This window comes from Neophocaena asiaeorientalis, unplaced genomic scaffold (genome assembly GCF_003031525.2).
Source record: "Neophocaena asiaeorientalis asiaeorientalis breed wild unplaced genomic scaffold, Neophocaena_asiaeorientalis_V1.1 scaffold182, whole genome shotgun sequence".
Classification (NCBI taxonomy): Eukaryota; Metazoa; Chordata; class Mammalia; order Artiodactyla; family Phocoenidae; genus Neophocaena; species Neophocaena asiaeorientalis.
Genome location: NW_020174648.1, coordinates 1,121,668 through 1,142,596, shown reverse-complemented (window position 1 = coordinate 1,142,596; position 20,929 = coordinate 1,121,668). Strand labels below are relative to the sequence as shown.

Sequence of the window (20,929 nt, the reverse complement as noted above, 5' to 3'; positions counted from 1 at the left end):
AGTTGGATTTGTCCTTAAATCCTTCTGTTAGATTTTCATTAAGATATTATACTGAAATGTTTAGAGTTGAAATGATCTGTTATCTGGGATTTGTTTCAAAGTAATATTTGGGGAGAGTTACAGATGGAGGGAATAGGAAGTTTAATTGAAACTAGATTGGTCATTTATTGATAATTGTTAAAGGTGGGTGATGGATGCACTGGTTTCATTATATGATTCTCTCTACTGTCATGTATGTTTGAAAATTTCTCTAATAAGTTAAAAATGTATTGTTAGGTATAAAGATAACTTGAAAAGAAGCCCTAATGAAAGCAAACTAAAATGACCCTAAATCCGTGTTGTTAATCTCCAGGTTATGGAATGCGTTGCTTATAGTTTTTTAAATTTTTGTTTTAAAACACATTTTAATTATTACTTTTGACAGGATTTGAAGACAGGTTGGAAAGAGGAACATCAGCATCACGGTCTTTGAATGCCATCACAGCCCCTCTAAGCAGCATTTCATATGAAGATGATTTTGTCTCCTCTGCAGGGAGTGGGACTTTGACAGAAAAAAAGTCAGCTCTTGAACCCAAGTAAGAAGAATATGTTGACAATATGGAGCAAAATCTGAAGAGTGAGAAAAATGTACAAATGAGAACTATGGTCTGAATATTTGTCAAATTTTCCTTGTTTAAAGATAGCATAGTGGTTCTTAAGAGTGTGGGCTCTGGATCCAGACTGTGGGTTTAAATACTGGCTCTCCTAATTATTAGTTGTTTGTCTTTGGGCATATTGCTTAATTTCCCTGTGCCTCAGTTTTCTTCTCTGTTAAAGTGTTACGAATATTCAGTGAAATACAAAGTATGTAGAACAGGGCCTGGCACATAATAAGCAAAATACAGGTTGTTAAATCAATCTGTGAATCCCCAGTAGAGGTCAGTATTGGAAAAACTATCCCATGGTATATTAATGTGAGATGATTAAGAAATGGTTTTCTGTGATAGAATTGAAGATGACTAGATAGACCCTTGACTTCATGATCCTAAGTAATCAGTAAATTTTTTTATAATTGGGATAACATCTAAAATTTTACAAATCTTTGAAAAATAGCAACATTATAACATTAATATTTATTGAGCACTTAATGTACAAGGCATTGAGAGGACTGAGTGGGCTTTACTTGTATTAACTCATTCTTACAATAGCCTGATATAAGTATTTTTGTTATTATTCCTACTTGAGAGAGGAAACTGAAGCACTAAGGTTGTTACTTGTACAGCGTCATATAGTAAGTGAATCAGATTTTGCCAGAGAGAATTTCCTCCCTAAATTTTGTTACCATATAAAATAATCTGTAATTACTCACATGCAGTGTAACTTTCTTCACAAATTACAAATTGTAATGCACATAAAATTATTGGATGATCTTTTAAAAATTAGTTATATCTAGCTGGATTAATGAAAATAAGTATTATTAAGATTATAGCAGGAGAAGTATAATTTTAAATTTTGAACTTTAAAGAAAAGACCAATTTTTAAATCAAGACTTGCAAGGATTTAATTGTGTTGACATTTAATATCACCAGTCAATATGATTTATTGCATTTTATTTCTCAGTTGAAGTAGAGCATATTAAATTATTGTTCCCTATAAGATTATCAGAAGGAAGTTAATAAATTATAAATTTGAATAGAAATTGAGGCCACATTTTTCAGTATCCAACATTATATTTTTTTCTCTTATGTGTCTGAATTACCCATTTTTATTGGTTTCACTTCAGTAAAAAACTGCCTGAGACTTTTCTCAGTAATAAATTGAGCCATAGGGAATAATCCAGGTTTCTGGTAGTAAGAAACCAAGAAAAGTGGAAAGCATGTTTGATTATAGTTATATTCTCCTTGTGACCAAATAGATTTTAAAATATCTATAGTTCGAGCTGTGATTTGAGACTTTTTATTTCTTGCTTTAACCACTATTACTTATTCTTTGACAGTATTGGTAGTAACAGTTTAGGCATTCAGGAGGATCATTCTAGCAGAAAGTCTGCCTATGATCTTTCCTCTGTGGATGTTACCTCCCAGCACTCATCAGGGGCCCAGTCTGCTGCGTCGTCTCGTTCATCTTCTTCTTCTAAAGGAAAGAAAGGAAAAAAGGAAAAGATAGAATGTAAGTGGAATTCTACATGGTAATTTTTTTCTCTTACCAGTGACTTTGTGATAGTGATCTAAAGTTATGATTTCATTCCATAAGTTAGATGAATTCTTTATGATAATGTAATTGGCTTTCATATTTATCATTACAACAATACCTTTTGATATATGACATTATAAATCTTACGCTTAGTACAAAAGGAATACATTAACAATGATAAAAAATTAAGGACTGTAGATAAATAATCATGCAAGAAACATAAATCCCTATTGATTCTTCTGCTCAGAGGTAACTACTATTAATGTTTTTGGTGCCTATTTTTCCAGTATATACATAAAATCAGGCACACTCCCACATACATTTTTATTTAAAAAACAGAAGTGAAATCATATTGTCTTGCAAGTGCTTTTTAAAAAACTTTATATCATGTACATTTCTGAGTGTTATTAAATAAATATAATACTCAAGTTTCCTTATCTATAAAATGAAGATGATAATAGATGCTTTATATGGTAATTTCGAAGCTTACATGTATAATGTGTACATCTCATTTGCTCTGTAAGCCTAGAGGTGAGAAGATAACAGTAATTAGGCAAAGTCTTCTTAAGCTCACCAGATGGTCCCTAGGGAATGATTTTGCCTCCAAAACTATTTTTTCTGACAGTAAAAAATTGCTCATTGAGTTAAAAAAAAAAGGGGGGGAGGAGAAATCTGTAAATATAGAAAATATTTAAAAATTAAAAATCACCTGTATTCCCTCTACCTAGAGATAACCAATGTTAACATTTTTTTAGATTTTATTTTAGTTTATTGTGGTAAAATATACATAATGTAAACTTCATCATTTTAACCATTTTCAAGTGTACAATACAGTGCTGTTAAGCACATTCACAGTGTTGTACAACCATCGTCATTACCTAATTCCAGAACTTTTTCATCATCCCATGCTGAAACTCTGAACCAATTAAGCAGCAATTTCCCTTTCCTGCCTTCCCTGAGCCCCTGTTAACCACGGTTCTACTTTCTGTCTCTATGAAATTGACTACTCTAGGTGCTTCATATAAGTGGCATCATGCAATATTTGTCTTTGTGTGTCTGGCTTATTTCATTTCACATAATGTCTTCAAATTTCATCCATGTTGTAGCATGTGTCAGAATGTCCTTCCTTTTTAAGGCTGAATAATATTCCATTATATGTATATACCACATTTTGTGTATTCTTTCATCAGTTGATGGATATCTTGGTTGTTTCAACCTTTCGACTATTGGGAATAATGTGGACATGAACACTGGTGTGCAACTACTGTTTGAATCCCTACTTTCAGTTCTTTTGTGTATATACCCAGTTGTAGACTTGCTGGATCAAAAGGCATTTCTATATTTATTTTTTTGAGGAACTGCCTTACAGTTTTCCATAGCAGCTACAACCTTTTACATTCTCACCAGTAGTGCACAAGGGTTCCAGTTGCTCCACATACATACTAAAATGACCCTTGTTGTTTTCTGGGTTTTTGTTTCTTTTGAAGAACAGACATTCTAATGGATGTGAAATGTTAACATTTTTAGTAAGAATCCTAGACAATCAGTAGGCATATGTAAATAGAAAACGTTACATGTACAAGATCACATTTTATGCGATATTTTTTTATGTTAATGGATTACAGATGCCTTTCTGTGTTAGTAAATATGGATAACCCTTTGTAGTGACTACCTAGTGTTCTGTTATTTGAATATATTGTAATTTATTTAGCCAATTCCCCATTGCTAGACATTTAGGTTTTTTTTTTTTTCTTTTTATAAACACTGCTGCATTGAATATCCTTACAAATGCATCTTTATGCATTTGATCTGGTTCTTTCCTTTAAGAGAAAACCCTAGAAGGGAGATAATGGGACACTGAGTATGCCGTGCTTAAAATTTGGATACATTTTGCCAAATAGCTCTTCAGAAAAGCTAGTGCCACTTCATACTTCCAATGTGAGAGTGCTAGGAATAGATTCTTTTTAAATCATTTACCTAGTATAATTCTTTGCAGATTGGAAGTGTTCTGAAAGTCTTTGGCAGGAACATTAGACATCATTTTATCAACACTTCCCAGAGCCTGTCTTTTCTTGTGAAATACTGATTCAGTGCAATAGGCTGTTTCATAAGTATTCTGAGGATAAAAGAGCTCCATGGTTCCATAAACTTGGGAAAAGCTTTTAGAGTGAAACAGATTTCTTTCTTGCAGGATTCATCAATACATTTATTTTTTTTCTTTTAATTTTTTACAGCTGTATTAAGGGATAATTGACAAATAAAATTGTAAGGTAATTAAAGTGTACATCGTGATGATTTGATATACATATATATTGTGAAAGAATTCCTTCCATCTAGTCCGTTAACTAACACATCCATCACTATATATATATATTGGTGAGAACATTTAAGTTCTACTCTCTTAGCAAATTTCAATTATATGATACAGTGTTATCAACTACAGTAACCATATTATACATTAGATCCTTGGACCTTATTTATCTTATAGCTGAAAGTTGGTAATCTTTTACCAATATCTTCCTATTTCCTCTACCCCTGACAACTACTTTTCTACTCTGTCCTTTTACGAGTTTGGATTTTTTAGATTCCACATATAGGTGATATTATACCGTATTTGTCTTCCTCTGTCTGACTTACTTCACTTAGCACAGTGCCCTCAGGGTCCATCCATGTTGTCACAAATGGCAGGATGTCCTTCTTTCTCATGGTCGAATAATATTCCATTGTATATGTACCACCTCTTTATCCCTTCATCCACTGATGGATGGTTGTTTCCATATTTTGGCTGTTGTGAATAATGCTGCAATGAACATCAGAGTGCATATATATTTTCGAATTAGTGTTTTCATATTCTTTGGATAAAATCCCAGAAGTGGAATTGCTGGATCATATGGTAGTACTACTTTAGTTTTTTGAAGAACCTCCATACTGTTTTCCCTTTAGCAAACTGTCTATTCAGTTCCTTTGCCCATGTTTTAACTGGATTGTTTGCTATTGAGTTATGTGAATTCTTTATGTATTTTGGATATTAAGCCCTTATCAGGTATATGATTTGTAAGTATTTTGCCATAGGTTGTCTTTTTATTTTGTTGATGAAGACAAAATGTGGAAGTTTTTTAGTTTGATGTAGTCTCACATATTTATTTTTGCTTTTGGTACGTGTGCTTTTGGTGTTCATCAACACTTTTAATGTGCTAATATGGATTATTTATTTTAGGATGAGGATGAGGCTATAGTATGAAGTATTTTTCAAATTTATTTGACCACAGAATCAGTTAGCATGTTACATTAGAATTGAGCAGAATATGTTTTGGGAAATGCTGATCTTGCTCAAAAATGCCGATCTTTGTTATGTTAGTGTCTCACTTAAGGTTACTAACTAGTTACTGGCGAAGCCTAGATTCTGGCTTCTAACTCCTGAATCAAGTGTACCTTCTACTGCAATATGTTGTACAAGTTAAGATATCATGATATATTAAATATATGAGTATAAACAATATGATTCAGTATAGGTTTTAAAAATTATAATCTAAAATTTGGTTAGATGAAGTACAGGTACTGTTTTTGGCTTTCAGTTTCCCTGATCCTCTCACAATGCCTTAAAAAAAAACCATGTATTTTACTTCCCACAGCATCAACTTAAACTTAGTACTTTATCCCAAAGTTCTAAGATGTGTAAATTTTGTTGTATATGCACCATCTGGTGGTGGAAAAGATTGTCTGCATGCTCACTCAGCTCCTTCCCAATGTAGTTGAAAATAGTTGATAGATTAAAGTGGTAATCATAAGAAAACATTATTTATCTTAATTTAACTTTAAAACATATAAAAATACTTTCCTTTGGCAGTCTTTTAAACTGTGGGCAAACGTTTTCTTTGCATACAGGTCCCTTGTTTGGAGTTTAGGTCTTTCTTGCTTAGACCATTGTATTGTCTACAATTTCTAGTTTTTTGAAATCAAGAACAATTTTTCAATTGTATATTTATGTTTGAAAAAATATATTAAATGAATGAAGTGTTTTTATTATAAGAGTGCGTCTGTATTATGGAAAATTTAGAGATAAACAGTATTAACAGCTTGCTTCTAGCCTAGGGATCATGAATAGATTTTAGATTATAGAATCCTTTCTCACTGATTAATAATCATCTAGATTATTTGTGTGTTTTTCTCCCCATTATGATAATGCAGTCAGCATATTTAATTAATTGTATATATCTTTACATAGCTTCCTAGGATGAATGACTATGAGTCAGGTGGAATTTCTGAGTCAAGGGCTTGGCTGGAAAATGATTTTTATATATTTTTTGAGTTGTCCTCAAGAAAGGATATATGAGTTTGCACTCCCATGAAAATGGTGTATGAGTATTATTTCCTGTGTGTACTGAATGACACTCAAGGTTTCATTACTTTAAAAATATTTGCTAATCTAATAATGAAAAATGGCATCTCATTGAAGTGATTTGCATTTCTTTGATTGATAGTTGGCTTTGATATTTCTCATACGGTAAGACTGTTCTCCTTTTTCCTTTTTTAAACCAAATTTTAATGAAAAATTGTTACCTTATTACTATCACTACAGCATATATAGCATAATTTTTAAATTTACCTATTTTTTATTGGTAAAAATAGCTAACATAAAATTTGCCATTTTAACCATTTTTAAGCATACCATTCAGTGGCATTAAATTTATTCACACTGTTTGCAACGAAGTTTCACTACCATAGGTCTCCAGAACGTCTTCATCCTCCTGTACTGAAACTCTGTACCTATTAAACAGTGACTCCCTATTCCTCCCTCTCCAGCCCCTGGCAGCCACCGTTCTACTTTCTGTCTCTATGAATTTGACTAGGAAATTTAACCATTGTTAGGTGTCCAGTTCAGTGGCATTAAGTACATTCACACTTTTGTGCAACTATCACCATTTTATCCATCTCCACAACTGTTTCGTTATCCCAGACTGAAACTCTATACCCACTAAATAATAACTCTCATTTTCTCCTGCCTTTAGCACCTGTTAACAGCTGTTCTACTTTGTGCATCTCTATGAATTTGCCTACTCTAGGACCTCATATAGGTGTATAATCATACAGTATTCGTTCTTTTGTGACTGGATGGCTTATTTTACTTAGCATAATGTTGTCAAAGTTCATCCATGTTGTAGCATGTGTCAAAATGTCCTTCCTGGGCTTCCCTGGTGGTGCAGTGGTTGAGAGTCTGCCTGCCGATGCAGGGGACACGGGTTTGTGCCCCAGTCCGGGAAGATCCCACATGCCGCGGAGTGGCTAGGCCCATGAGCCATGGCCGCTGAGCCTGTGCATCTGGAGCCTGTGCTCCTCAACGGGAGAGGCCACAACAGTGAGAGGCGCATGTACTGCAAAAAAAAAAAGTCCTTCCTTTTTAAGGCTGACTAATGTTTCATTGTATGTATATACCATGTTTTGTTATTGCAGTCATTGTTGAAGGACACTTGAGTTACTTCTGTCTTTTGGCTGTTGTGATTAATGCTGCTGTGAACATGGGTGTGCAGCATAATTGTTTTTTTCTTTACTTTTCCATTTTCTTTTGATCTTTAACCATATATCTACATTAAAAAAATTTTTTAAACTGTCATTAAAATGTGCACATGATTCTTTTTTCTGCTTTTTTTTTAACCTAGCAAATATTTTTCTGTGCTGCTATTGAAACATATCATCAAGGTGAACAATGCCCTAGACTTAGAGTCATGAGGCCTGGATTTATGTCCCATTTCTGCTGTCGACTGTGTATCCTTAAGTTATTTAGCCTTATAGATCTCTAGTTAACCTCGTCAGCAAATTAATTGTATGGTACCCACTTCATAAGGTGTTTAAGAGCAATAAGGTAATATATATGCAGTGCATTTTAAATTACAGAGTGCTATTTAAATATTCAAGTTACTATTATCTATGTAATATAGACAATTCTATTGTTGGAAATGTAGGTTGAATTTTTTTTTAATTAACTTATTTTTGGCTGTGTTGGGTCTTCATTGCTGCGCACGGGCTTTCTCTAGTTGCGGTGAGCAGGGGCTATTCTTCGTTGCAGTGCTTGGGCCTCTCATTGCGGTGGCTTGTCTTTGTTGCAGAACATGGGCTCTAGGCACGTGGGCTCAGTAGATGTGGCTCGCAGGCTCTAGAGCGCAGGCTCAGTAGTTGTGGTGCATAGTTGTTCCATGGCATGTGGGATCTTCCCAGACTAGGGCTCGAACCCATGTCCCCTGCATTGGCAGGCGGATTCTTAACCACTGCGCCACCAGGGAAGTCCCGAAATTTTTTTAATTTTAAAGTTATGCATTGAATGTCATGCACAATTTGTGTTTTGTTTGTTTCAATAATCTCCTTAAGATACCCCTGTAAGTAAGATTATTCTTAGAGAATATGAACAGTTTTATGAATCTGGCTACTTAGTTCTTGCCATAGAGTTTTTTGAAAGGATTATGTAGTTCAGTTGGCAGTTGATACCATTTCTCGCTTACCTCTGGGTTTTATCCTTAAAAAATTTCCTTTTGGTTACTTTTTTATAGGGATAGAATAGTACTTCATTCTTGTTTAATATGTTTGTCTTTCTTTTTAAGCATTTGATCTAAGAACAATTTATTTTTTAATAGCAAGTGGGAGATATTAATGGAAGAAATTTCACTTTGCTTAAATGGAAGCAAAGAATGAAGAACTGCTTTATCTGACATATGAAAACCAAAATTTTTTAAAGTCCATTTTAAGATATTCTGGTTTGTACTTTTTGTTATTTTATTGAAATCTAGATATCAGTTATCTCTCAGTAGCTTCTAATATTGGGAATCAGTTTTATAAGAAACTTACTTTACAGGGCTAGATTCACTCACTGGAAATATTCAGAACTCACTTCTTGATGAAGAAAAAGTACACTCTAGTTCAGAACGTGGCTCTCATCAAGGAAAGAAATCTGGGACCAGTAGCAAACCTTCTGTTAAAGATTATGAGCAGACTCTTGACACTGATAGCACTTTGGAGGATCTTTCTGGGCATTCTTTGAGGTAAAGTAATGCATATTTTATACTGTAATTCATATTTAATTAAAGTTACAATATCATAGATGTTCAGAGAATTCACTTAATAAATTTATGTTTTTTGTGGTTTTGTTCACAGCTCTAGTCGTTATCTATATTTTAGAATATAGTCATCTCTCACCTAAACAATTACAACCACTCCCACAGGAATTCTCTGCCTCTAGCACAACCTACCTTTCTATTCTAAATGCCATTGCCACAGTTGTTTTCTTGACTCAATCCTTTGACCAAGCAACTACTCTCCTTAGGGTACTCTGGGAGCTCACAGTTACCCCAGAGATCAACATTAAGAGCTTAACTTTATTTGAAGTGTTATCACTAGGCTACCAAAGGCTATCTTATTTCCTTTGTTTATACAGTTTTCTTCTCAACTGTATTCTTCCACTCTTTAAACACAACCACTTAGTGTTCTTTTGGTATCATTGTTTATTTGTACCTCTGAACTTTTCTCTTCTGCTCAACTTATTAGATGACTCAAGCAGATTTTGAAATCTCACTCTTACATTGATTATGGAACTTGTACACTCTTTTTTTCCTTCTTTTAATATCATAATATATTATGCACTTAGCCTATTGCTTACACATAACTATTGCTTTATGTACAGTTCCTACTCTGTCTCCATGACTTTTTATCTGCTGCACTGGTTTTGTCCTTCTGGAAATTTAAGCTCTGAGAAGACATGAATATTTCTTTTTTATTTTAAAACTATGTGCTTTTTCTAGTACAGTGTCACATACAGATAATCATTTTTAATGCTTTCATGTTGCAGATAATGCTGTATCATTAATACCATCGTTGCTATGTTTAAAGTTGAATTTTAATTTCTTTGTCAATGATTTTGGAATTCAGAAAACTTTACCTTTCCTTAAGAGCTACTCTGATGATTTAATTGGCAAAATCTGCAAAGTTAAACATTTCTGAAACAGAATCCATAGCCAAATAAGTTGATAAATGCCCCATACTGTAGTCTAGACCCCCACTTTTCCACCTGTGGAGATTCACAGTGGATAAAACAATTTGAGGTTTTGATACAAAGGAGTCCAGATTCTTAAAAAATTATTTAACCTATTTTTTTCTTAACTTACATGGCTGTAGACACTGTCTACACACTCTTTCCCTTTGTTTCCTTTTTATTTTTTGGAAAACTTAACTAACATCATTGGAAACGCTAATCTGGGGAAGTCTCTGCAGAACAAATATAAATTCATCTTGTAAAACCATAAGGTGAGATTCAGACAGAGTAGTTTGTTTTGATGTTGTGTTGGAATTCTTTCATGGAGATCTATTAGGAGACAGAAGTAATGATAATTCTTTTTATGTTCCATAAATGAAATTGTCAGACTGTTAAAAATGTATTTCTCTAAACCGTCAGTAGAAAATTAAAGGTCACTGGAAACAAATGAGTGCCTCTCAAGACTACTTTTATTCAAATATTTAAATGCTGGTATAAGAGAAATGTTTACCTTTGAAAACCATCTCATAGTTTTATTAAAGCTAAAAGTAAGCTTGCTTTAGTGTGTTGAAATATGCTAACTGCTAACATGCTTTATAGGGTATTTGAGTAATTTAGTCAGTAAATAAATGGTTAGTGCAAGGCAGCATGCTTCTTGTTATGAGAAACAATACCTTTAATGAGCATAATTTCTCAGAGAGGGGCTAGACATGTGCCTTGTGTCCTTGAGTTGTTTTCATCAAACTGCTATGAGAGGTTACTTCTTAGAAAGTTCAGGAAAGAGCTATAGCATTAAAAAGTGGACAGAAACAAATGGACATATATAAGGTATTTAGAGATGGTTAGTATGAAAAATTTTTGCTGTGACTTTTTGGTTAAGAGGAATAACGAGTAATTTTTGTCATTTAAAAATTTTTAACACAAAATGGTATTTTATTCTCTTTCAGAGATATATTTTAAGATGTTTTTTATAAAATAGGCTTGACCTTGCCTTTTTGTATAGTTGTAATTTTATTGCTGTATAAGCTCCAAGTATTCTAGAGGATTTTGCCTGATACTACAATAAGTGATTCATGATAAATGTACATTGTAGAGGAAAGAGTTAAGTGCCAATATAATCAAGAGACTCCTTTTCCATATTATTTTGGGCAGGGTTTGTCCCTAGCTTGTTCCCCACTGTAAATCTAGCAGTAAGAGGAGTATTCATAGTCATTCACTCAGCATAGCAACTCTTTTAAATGAATAAAAAATGCCTGAATCACAGCTTTTTAAAGCTAATGTTAATAAAGTTATGCGTGTTGTTCTTATTAATTGTTTAGATGGTTCTTGAAGTAGTTTTCCTTTCTATAATGTCTTTATGAAACAAAAATTCTAGTGTCTCATCAGACAAGGGAAGATCACAGAAAACTCCAACTTCTCCCCTATCTCCAAGTTCCCAGAAATTGTTGCAGTTTGACCTTCCAGGAACTTCATTAGAAAGATCTAAATCCTCAATAGTAGTGACTCCAACTATAACAGGATTTAAGCCTAATGCAACTTTTGCTGATACGAACCTGGCTGCCAGCAGAACGACAGAGATGGCTTCAACACCAGGCAAGTAGATCCATGCAGCTGTAATTTAAAAAATAAGGTATTAATTTTTTTCTGAAAATTTCTTTTCTTTCAATTAAACCATAGAGAAATGTTGTTTCAAGTGAATGCAATTACTTTTTGAAAACAAAAATTGTGCCCGAAAATAAATATTGAAAAGCGTGAGAGATTCAATAGTGGTGACTTTTCCCATTTTGCCAGCATTATTCAAAAGACACTTGAAAAATGTATCCCATATATGTACTCCTAAGTGTTCATAGGTATATGTGTATTATGTACACATGCATGTATGTGTGCTCATCCACACACAAAAGAAGTAACTATTAAGAAACATTGTACTAATAAGTCACTCTCTTTCCTAAAGAGGAAAGCAGACTTGTTTTTGGACCTTAAAATGAGAAATGGATTTTAGAAATCTGAGATGCAATTTCATGTGAACTTTGATATTTGACAATTATATGCCTTCCAGGTTCTAAGCGCTTTTCTCCTGCTGGCCTCCAGCATCGTATGGCAGCAGAACTCAGTTACTTGAGTGCCATTGAGGAGTCAGTGCGCCAACTATCAGATGTAGAAAGAGTTAGAGGCATTTCACTTGCTCAGCAGGAGAGTGTGTCTCTGGCTCAGATCATAAAGGTATTTGTGGAGTTTTCTGCATTTTTTTCTCTTTTCTTTGCTATTTCAAATACTTTTAATTATGAGTTAAAAAAACAACAGCTTTAACTTGCCAAGTAGAAAAAAATAGTCTGTCATACAGTGCCTATAAATAACCCTGAGAAAAACTACCATATGCTAAAAAGATAATTAAACATGCAGTATTTGGCAGCAGAACAATAATACAATCATTCTCTTTCAAATACTTCATTTTCCACATTCTCTACATTTTTCATGATTGCAAATCAGCTTATCAAACATTTTCAATATTTTCTCTTTTTTGTGACAGGTCAGAAATGGTTGAGTTTTTGTTTCTTTGTTTTGTTTTTTAATACTTTATTTGTACTAAAAAGAAAAGTTTCTGAGATCTAAGTATTTGGTAATGCCAGGATAATAGGACTTTCCCTTAGCTAACAAAAATCCAGTGTTCCTCGGTGGGAATGCTATTGGTATATATATTTTTAAACTGAGGTAGTATTTAAATATAATAAAATACACAGAATTTAAGTGTATAATTTGATGAATTTTGAACATGTAACAACCATCCTAATCAAAATATAGAACACTTCAGTCACCCAGAAGTTTTACCCAGGCCCCTTTTCAGTTAATCTCCCCTCCTAGAGGCAATTAGTATTCTGATTCATATCACCATAGTTTATTTTTGCCAATTCTAGAACTTCATAAAATGGAAGTATACTTTGTACTCTGTTGTGTTTAGCTTATTTTATGCAATATAATGTTTTTAAGATTAATCCATGTTATTGCATCCATGGTGTTGCTTTTGGGTTTTTTGCTGATTAACATTCCATTGATGAATATATCACAGTTCATTTATCCATTCTCCTGTTGATGTACATTTGTATTATTTCCAGTTTTTGGCTACCATAAGTATTCCTGCTCTGAACACTTTTTTGCAATGCTCTGTATACAACACGTATTTTTATTTTTCTTGCCTAAATACCTAGGAGTGTAATTGCTTGGGTTAAGTGTATGTTTAACTTTATAAGAAACTGCCATTCTGTTTTCCAAAATAATTGTAACATCTTATACTCTGACAGCAATATATGAGAGTTCTAGTTGTATTATATCTTTGCTATCATTGTGTATTGTAGTGAGAGTGAAGTAGTATCTCATTGTGGTTTTAATTTGCATTTCTTTTATGATTGATGAGATTGATCTTTTAGTATATTTATTGATCAAACTTATGTCTTCTTTTGTGAATATCTGTTCAAATCTTTTGCCTATTTCATGATTGGGATGTCTTACTTATTGAGTTGTAGGAGTTCTTTATATATTCTAGAAACAAGTCTTTTTCAGATATATCTCAAATATTGCTTTTCATCCTTGATTTGCCTTTTCATTTTTTTAAACTATGTCTTTTGAAGAGCAGAAGATTTTAATTTTGATGAAATCTAGTTTTTAATCTTTTTCTTTTATGGGTAGTGCTTTTTGTATTCTAAGAAAACTTTGCCTGCCCTAAGATATTAAGGTACTCTAACAAAGATATTCTTTTATTTTTTCCCCAAAGCTTTATAGTTTTGGCTTTTATATTTAAGTGTGTGAACCATTTCAAGTTAATTACAGGTTGTGAGGAAGGGGTCAAAGTTAAATTCTTTCCTCCCATATGGATGTTCGGTTGTTCTAGCACCGTTTTCTTCAATTACCTTGGTACCTTTATCAACATTTAAGTAATCATTTATGTGTTGGTCTGTTTCTGCACTCTGTTCTTTTCCATTGACTTATTTGTCTAGTACCATCCTGTTTTTCTAGTGCCATACTATTTTACTATAGCTTTATTAGTACCATACTATTTTTGTTTCTTTTTTTTAATTAAAAATTTTTTTTATTGGAATATAGCTGATTTACAATATTGTGTTAGTTTCAGGTGTACAGCAAAGTGAATCAGTTATACATATGCATATATCCACTCTTTTTTAGGTTTTTTTTTCCCATTTAGGCCATTACAAAGTATTGAGTAGAGTCCCCTGTGCTACACAGTAGGTCCTTATAGTAGGTCCTCTATTTTATATATAGTAGTGTGTATATGTCAATCCCAATCTCCCAATTTATCCCTCCCCCACAGTGAGTCTTGAAATCAGGCTGTAATTACTCCAACTTTGTTCTTCTCAAGATAGTTTTGGCTATTCTACGTTTTTGCATTTCTGCATATCTTTTAGAATCAGTTTGTCAGTTTCTACAAAAAATTTTAAAAGCCTGGTGGCATTTTGATTTGAATGACTGAATCTATAGATCAGTATGAGGAGAATTCACATCTTAACAGTATTGCATCTTCTAGTTCATGAACATAGTATCTTTTTCTGTTTGTTCAGGTTTTTAAATATTTCTCTCAGCAGTGTAATTTTCAGTGTAGCAGTCTTACACATTTTAAAAATTATTCTTAAATATTTTATGTCTTTTGATAATAAATGATTTTTTTTTTCAATTTCATTTTCTAGTTGTTCCTCTTAAAATACCAATAGATAGTTCTTTTGTATGGAACTGTTCAACCTTCCTACATTCCTCCCAATAAATAACAGTAGTGCTGTCCATTCATTGTGACAGTAAAAGCTCTCCAGACATTTCCAAATGCTCACTGGTGGACAGTGGAGAGGGGCTGATACCAACTTTATTAAAAAAATCACTGGATTGAGGAAATGGCCCTATTGCAGTTGTCATCCTTTCCTTGAGATCTGAAAAACCACTGACGTTATCTACCATTTTAGGGATACATTATATCTCTGGGTTTCCAAATACGGACAGGGCATTGTATGACTTTATATACAGCCTTACCACCTTTAGAGAACCTATATTATTTAGCACTATACCAGAAGAAATGAAAATATATAAATTTATAGATAACATCGTATGGAATAATTGTAAGAAAGAGTCCTGTTAAGAAGGAGACGTTTTGGAGGGCAATATTTTTATGAAGCTGCTCCTTCAAAGTCAAAATAAAGGAATCATAAAATTGTGAGGTGTGAAGCATTATCTTTATTCTTATATTTAGGATGTTTTAATCTCCTCCAAAGAGTTAGGTACCATAGCTTTTCTTTTAAACCAGCTTTTTGATATGAGTTCTTAGTCCTGCATGTCTTGGAAATTTTTTATATTACTACATTATTTGATACACAGTAGGTGGTCACTAAATATTTAGATAAATGATAAATGGTTGATGTCTTCGCTATTTCCTGTCTTTCCTTTAGGCTCTGATTAGTTGCGTCAAAAGATCTGTGTTAGGAAAACAGCATTCTATTTAATTTAGTTTCTGCATTGAAATAGTTTAGTGTCTTAGAATTAATAGTTGATCATTTCTTTATTTTGAAGGCACAGCAGCAACGCCATGAAAGAGACTTGGCCCTTTTGAAATTGAAGGCTGAACAAGAGGCTCTGGAGTGTCAGAGACAATTAGAAGAAACCCGAAGCAAAGCAGCTCAGGTAGCTTTTCTTTTGCAAATTTCTATCCTTGAAATCACTTTAGTATTCTTTTAGTTATATAGGAATAAAAAGGAAAGATGTAAATAATAATGTTTTAGTACATTATACCATATGAGTTAATTTCATGTCATTTGATTCTTGTAGCAACCCTGTGAAATTAAGTAGCCAAGGCCTATCCCCAGTTTAGAGAAATGGAAACTGAGGTACACAGTAGTTACTTGTCTACAGACACATCAACTTGTGAACAGTGGCGTTAAGACTTAAACTTCAGCAGTGATTTTAAGATTCCAGATTTTAAAATCTAAATTTTAAGACATGAAATCAAGATAGTAGTCAAAGGTTTTGGGGTTTTTTTTCCTCAAGGCATTTGATCCATGAAACAAATTTACAAGTTAAAACTAATGTGGGTAGGATGAGACTGAGACATAAAGTAAGTTCTCTTTTCACCCTCTTTTATTAACAGGTCCATGCGGAATCATTGCAGCAGGTGGTTAAATCACAATGGGATGTAACTGAAGTCCTGCAGGAAGCAACTTGTAAGATAGCTGCTCAGCAAACAGAGACTGCTCGCCTGACCACAGATGCAGCACGCCAAATCTGTGAGGTGAGAGCCACCGAGAACGCTTTTCCTTTTAGTTCTTTTTAGTCAGTCTGATTACCTTTGGTCTTAGCAGTCATGGGTTTCTAACATCTAGCAAATGCATACTTTTGATAAGTGACTTTCAATGAGGGCCATACCCTATAGAAATGAGGCATCATTTATTGTAGTGTGTTGTCCATGTGAACGATATAGGGGGCAGAAAAAAGATGCAGAAGAACTCTATATTTTGGCCCCTGAGTAAGCTTTTTAAAAAAATATCAATTTTATTGATGTGTAATTTACAAACAATAAAATATATCCATTTTAAGTATACAGTTTTATGAGTTTTGTCAGATGGATATAGGTATCTATATATATTTCTTTATCGTATCTATTCCTCTGAACACCACCATAATCAAGAAATAAAACTTTTAAGAGTATTGGAAATATTCTTTCATGCCCTTTGCAGTCAGTCCCCAATCTTAGTCCCACGGAGCCATGGATCTGTTTTGTATGAAGATGTTTCATTGTTACCCAGAGTGATATTAGTGTCCTTTTTTTTTTTGATTATACCAAAGATAAAGCCAGAAATAGTTTTACTGCTTTCTCTATATAGGATATCATAATCTATAAAGTTACAGTTTATTTTAGCAGTTACTATTTAGGACTGTTTGTGAAATGATTCTGTTATTAAAAAGCCATGAACCTACTATATGATGGGTACCATGGGGTTGTGCAAATAAGTATAAAGTCTCTTTTCTCAAGAAAATTTTAGATTACAATTAACAGAGATTTCAAAAACACTTCAATTCGTCAAAGCAGTGATTGAATAAATACCAGATGAATAATATATGGCAATAATGGCTAAGCATAGGGAAGATGTACTTCACATTGTTGGTCAGAAAAGACTTAGATAGGAAGTTCTAATTGAATTGATTCTTGAAGGAAGATTTAATTTTTGGTTTACTGTGGCTTATTTTGGATTTGAAGGTTTTCTGTCTAATAATTCATAGATTGTTATAGCTGGGTGAAACCTTAGAAATCATGTGGTCTAGCTCTATTTTTATAAGGAAGTTGTTGAAATTTAAAGAGTCTAAATGACATGCCCACAACATTTTACCTAATATGGCAGAATTTGCTTGCTCTCAATCCAGTGATCTTTCTAAGACACTCTGCTCACTCTCAGTTCTTCTGTGATGTAACCTTTTTATATCTACTTTGCCTTGTGTGTGTTCATATTTAGATGGCAGAGTTGACTCGAACTCATATCTCAGATGCCATCACTGCTTCAGGAGCTCCCCTAGCAACGCTATATGACCACCAGCGGCAGTATGCTCCAGACTTCGTGAAACAACTAAGGACAAGAGCTGAAACAGATAGGTTAATATCCAGTCATTCAGCAAATATGTCATGAGTATCATGTCCCAGGCACTGTTGTGGGTACTGGAAATACAGTTATGGGCATACAGTCTCGTGGGGAAGAGAGACATTAATCAAATATCCTTTAAGTGAATGAACACTTACAAATTAAGCATTATGAAAGAAAGGAACATACGTCTTTGAGATATACAACAAAGGAGTTTGAATAGCAAGGAGGTCAGAGAAGGTTTTCCTGAGGAAGTAAAGCTTATGGTGAGATCTAGTGGATGAAAGGGAGTCAGTGATGTAAAGGAGGTAAGGAATATAGGCAGGTCAATACATGCAAAGGTGGAGGAGAAGATGAAGGAAGACCAAAGTGACTGGGGGCAAAGGGCAAAGAGGAGAATGGTAGGAGATGATGCAGGGATCAGATTATGATAGAACTTTTCAGATCTTATGGATTTTGGAGTTTATTCTAGGAGCAATGTAAAGTCATTGGAGAGTTTTTTAGGCAGGGCTGGATGATGTCATGTTTATGTGTACTTTTTAAAAATAAATTTATTTTATTTATTTATTTTTGTTTGCGTTGGGTCTCGTTGCTACACGCTGGCTTTTTTCTAGTTGTGGCGAGTGGGGGCTACTGTTCGTTGAGGTGTGCGGGCTTCTCATTTTGGTGGCTTCTTTTGTTGCGGAGCACGGGCTGTAGGAGCGCGGGCTTCAGTAGCTCTGGCACGTGAGCTCAGTAGTTATGACTCTTGGCTCTAGAGTGCAGGCTCAGTAGTTGTGGTGCACGGGCTTAGCTGCTCCGCAGCATGTGGGATCTTCCCAGATCAGGGCTTGAACCCATGTCCCGTGCGCTGGCAGGCGGATTCCTAACCACTGCACCACCAGGGAAGTCCCATATGTGTATTTTTTTACATCACATTTTGACTGTCTCTAATTCATAGATTTTAATTCTCTATCCACATTCATTGATACTTGGGGTGATTTGTGTTTATTTCTCCTAATAAATAGAAGATATTCTTTAATGTGTTGTACACTTTTCTGTGAGCAAATGCCTTTCTTTCTCGAATACTTTGCAACAGTTATTTCATAATTTCTATTCATTCAAGATTTTATCTCATGTTAATATTAAGCAGTACTTAAAAATCTTTCTCTTGTTTGAGACTTTAAATGTTTTAATCAGTTTTTATTTTCTTTGTAGGAAAATCCAATCTGGCCCACTCTCTCAGAGTAAAGAAGGGACCCTTGACTCCAAGCATCCGAAGTTTTCTCCTTCATATGATAGTTATTCTGAGTCTTCAAGACACAAGAATCGCGATAGAAGGTAAAAAGACTGATTTAATAAAGTCTGATAAATGGCTTAGACATTGCTTGTGTTGGATTCCTTAATCTTGTTTCTTTAAGCGAAATAGTGTCTTCCCTTCTGTTCTGGCTTCCCCCATTTAATTAGCTGATTTACAAAATAGTTGTTCCATGTAATAATAGCTACCATTCCTTGACAGTCGACATTGTACAAGTACTGTGTAAGTTGTTCTTCCTGCATTTAATCTTCACAACAATCTTCCAAGACAGATATCCTCTTTTTATAGATAAGGGAACTGAGGTTCATGAAGACCTTAAGAAACTCACCCACAGTCACATAGCTAGTGGCACACCAAGGAATTGAACCATGGTTTGTCTGGCTCTAAAGCACGTTGCTTTGCTGACATCCATATTTTTTGACATTTCTGTATGTACTAATTTTTATCATTATGAAAGAAGATTGAATACTTTGTCCTTGTACTTGGCACAAGTATTAACATCTATAATTTTTAATTGTGGTTCTGTCCTTGGATTAAAAGGTTTTAGAGGCCTCTTTCCAGCATTCTTAGAGGTAGGATACCTATATTGTCAAATATACTAAAACCTCAATTTAAAAATTAAATCATGAGACTAAAAAACATGAAGATTAATGTGGGGTAAGTACCAGCAGTTATTAAGTACTTACTCTGTGTCTGGAACTATATGACTTTCATTTAACCTTCACTGACACTTAATTTAGGCCATCATCTGAGTTACTGCAGTGGACTCCTAATAGGTTTCCCTGTCCTGTAACCTTTTCCCACTTCATACATTAACCACATGGCAACCAGAGTGATTTTTCTAAAATTTGCAGCCAATTGGTTACTTACCTGTTTGAAACCTTCAGTGTTTCCTCAGAGCCACTTAGTATAGTGTGAAAGTCCCTTTATTACTGAGTCTTTAGTCCATCTCCAGCCCTGTCACTTGGCATTTCCCCTCTTGCCATATTCTACTGGTTCTAAACTACTTCCATTTCTCTGAAGAGCCATGCTCTCTTTGTCTCCTGTGCCATTACATATGATGTACCTTCTTTCTGGACCCTCCCCGCTCCATTTCATTTAGTTTACTTTTACTTGCCCTTTAAGAATCAGTATTACCCCTCATCTGCTTTAGAGATCCCTTCTGTGTTCTCCCACAGCACTCCGTGTAACTATTACAGCCTTTATCACCTTCTATATTCTCACTCCTTTACTTATCACTTGTAGACTAGACTTGGAGTTCTTTGAGGGCTTCATTTTCATCATCCCCAAAAGAAACCCTGTACCCATTAACAGTCACTTCTTATGTCCTTTTCCAGCCTCTGGTGACAGCTAATCTACTCTCTATTTCTATTTTATATGGATTTTTATCTGTTTTGGACATTTCATATAAATAGCATCATACAAAGTGTGGTTCTTTGCTACTGGCTTCTTTGACTTACCATAATGTTTTCAAGGTTTGTCTATAATGTATCAGTACTTTATTCCTTTATATAGCCAAATAATCTACTGCATGTATATCCCACAGTTATCCATCAGTTGATGGACATTAGGATTGTTTCCACTTTTTGGCTCTTATGAATGGTGCCACTGTGTACATTCATGTACAGGTTTTTGTGTGGTCATGTGTTTTCGTTTCTCTTGGGTATATACTTAGGAAAAGGATTGCTGGGTCATAATAGTAACTCTGTTTAACATCTTGAAGATATGCCAAACTGTTTTCCAAAGCAGCTGCTCCATTTTACATTTTCACCAGGAATATAAAAATTTTCCACATCTTTACCCACACTTGTTGGTAGGCTA

The 20,929-nt window shown here is 34.1% G+C and overlaps 1 protein-coding gene across 7 annotated transcripts in view; it reads left to right on the top strand.

Moving 5' to 3' along the window:
• The window catches only part of CEP350 (centrosomal protein 350), a 135,467-nt gene that overhangs the window by 39,867 nt on the left and 74,671 nt on the right, over positions 1-20,929 (top strand). For 6 of the 7 annotated variants that reach the window (XM_024758753.1, XM_024758757.1, XM_024758755.1 and 3 more), the window contains 9 exons: positions 425-575; positions 1,976-2,148; positions 9,017-9,203; positions 11,565-11,782; positions 12,249-12,412; positions 15,755-15,865; positions 16,329-16,469; positions 17,689-17,825; positions 19,009-19,131. In XM_024758753.1, coding sequence (XP_024614521.1) covers positions 425-575; positions 1,976-2,148; positions 9,017-9,203; positions 11,565-11,782; positions 12,249-12,412; positions 15,755-15,865; positions 16,329-16,469; positions 17,689-17,825; positions 19,009-19,131 — 1,405 coding nt within the window. The remainder of the gene's footprint in view (positions 1-424; positions 576-1,975; positions 2,149-9,016; positions 9,204-11,564; positions 11,783-12,248; positions 12,413-15,754; positions 15,866-16,328; positions 16,470-17,688; positions 17,826-19,008; positions 19,132-20,929) is intronic. The other variant, XM_024758756.1, reaches the window with a different exon arrangement.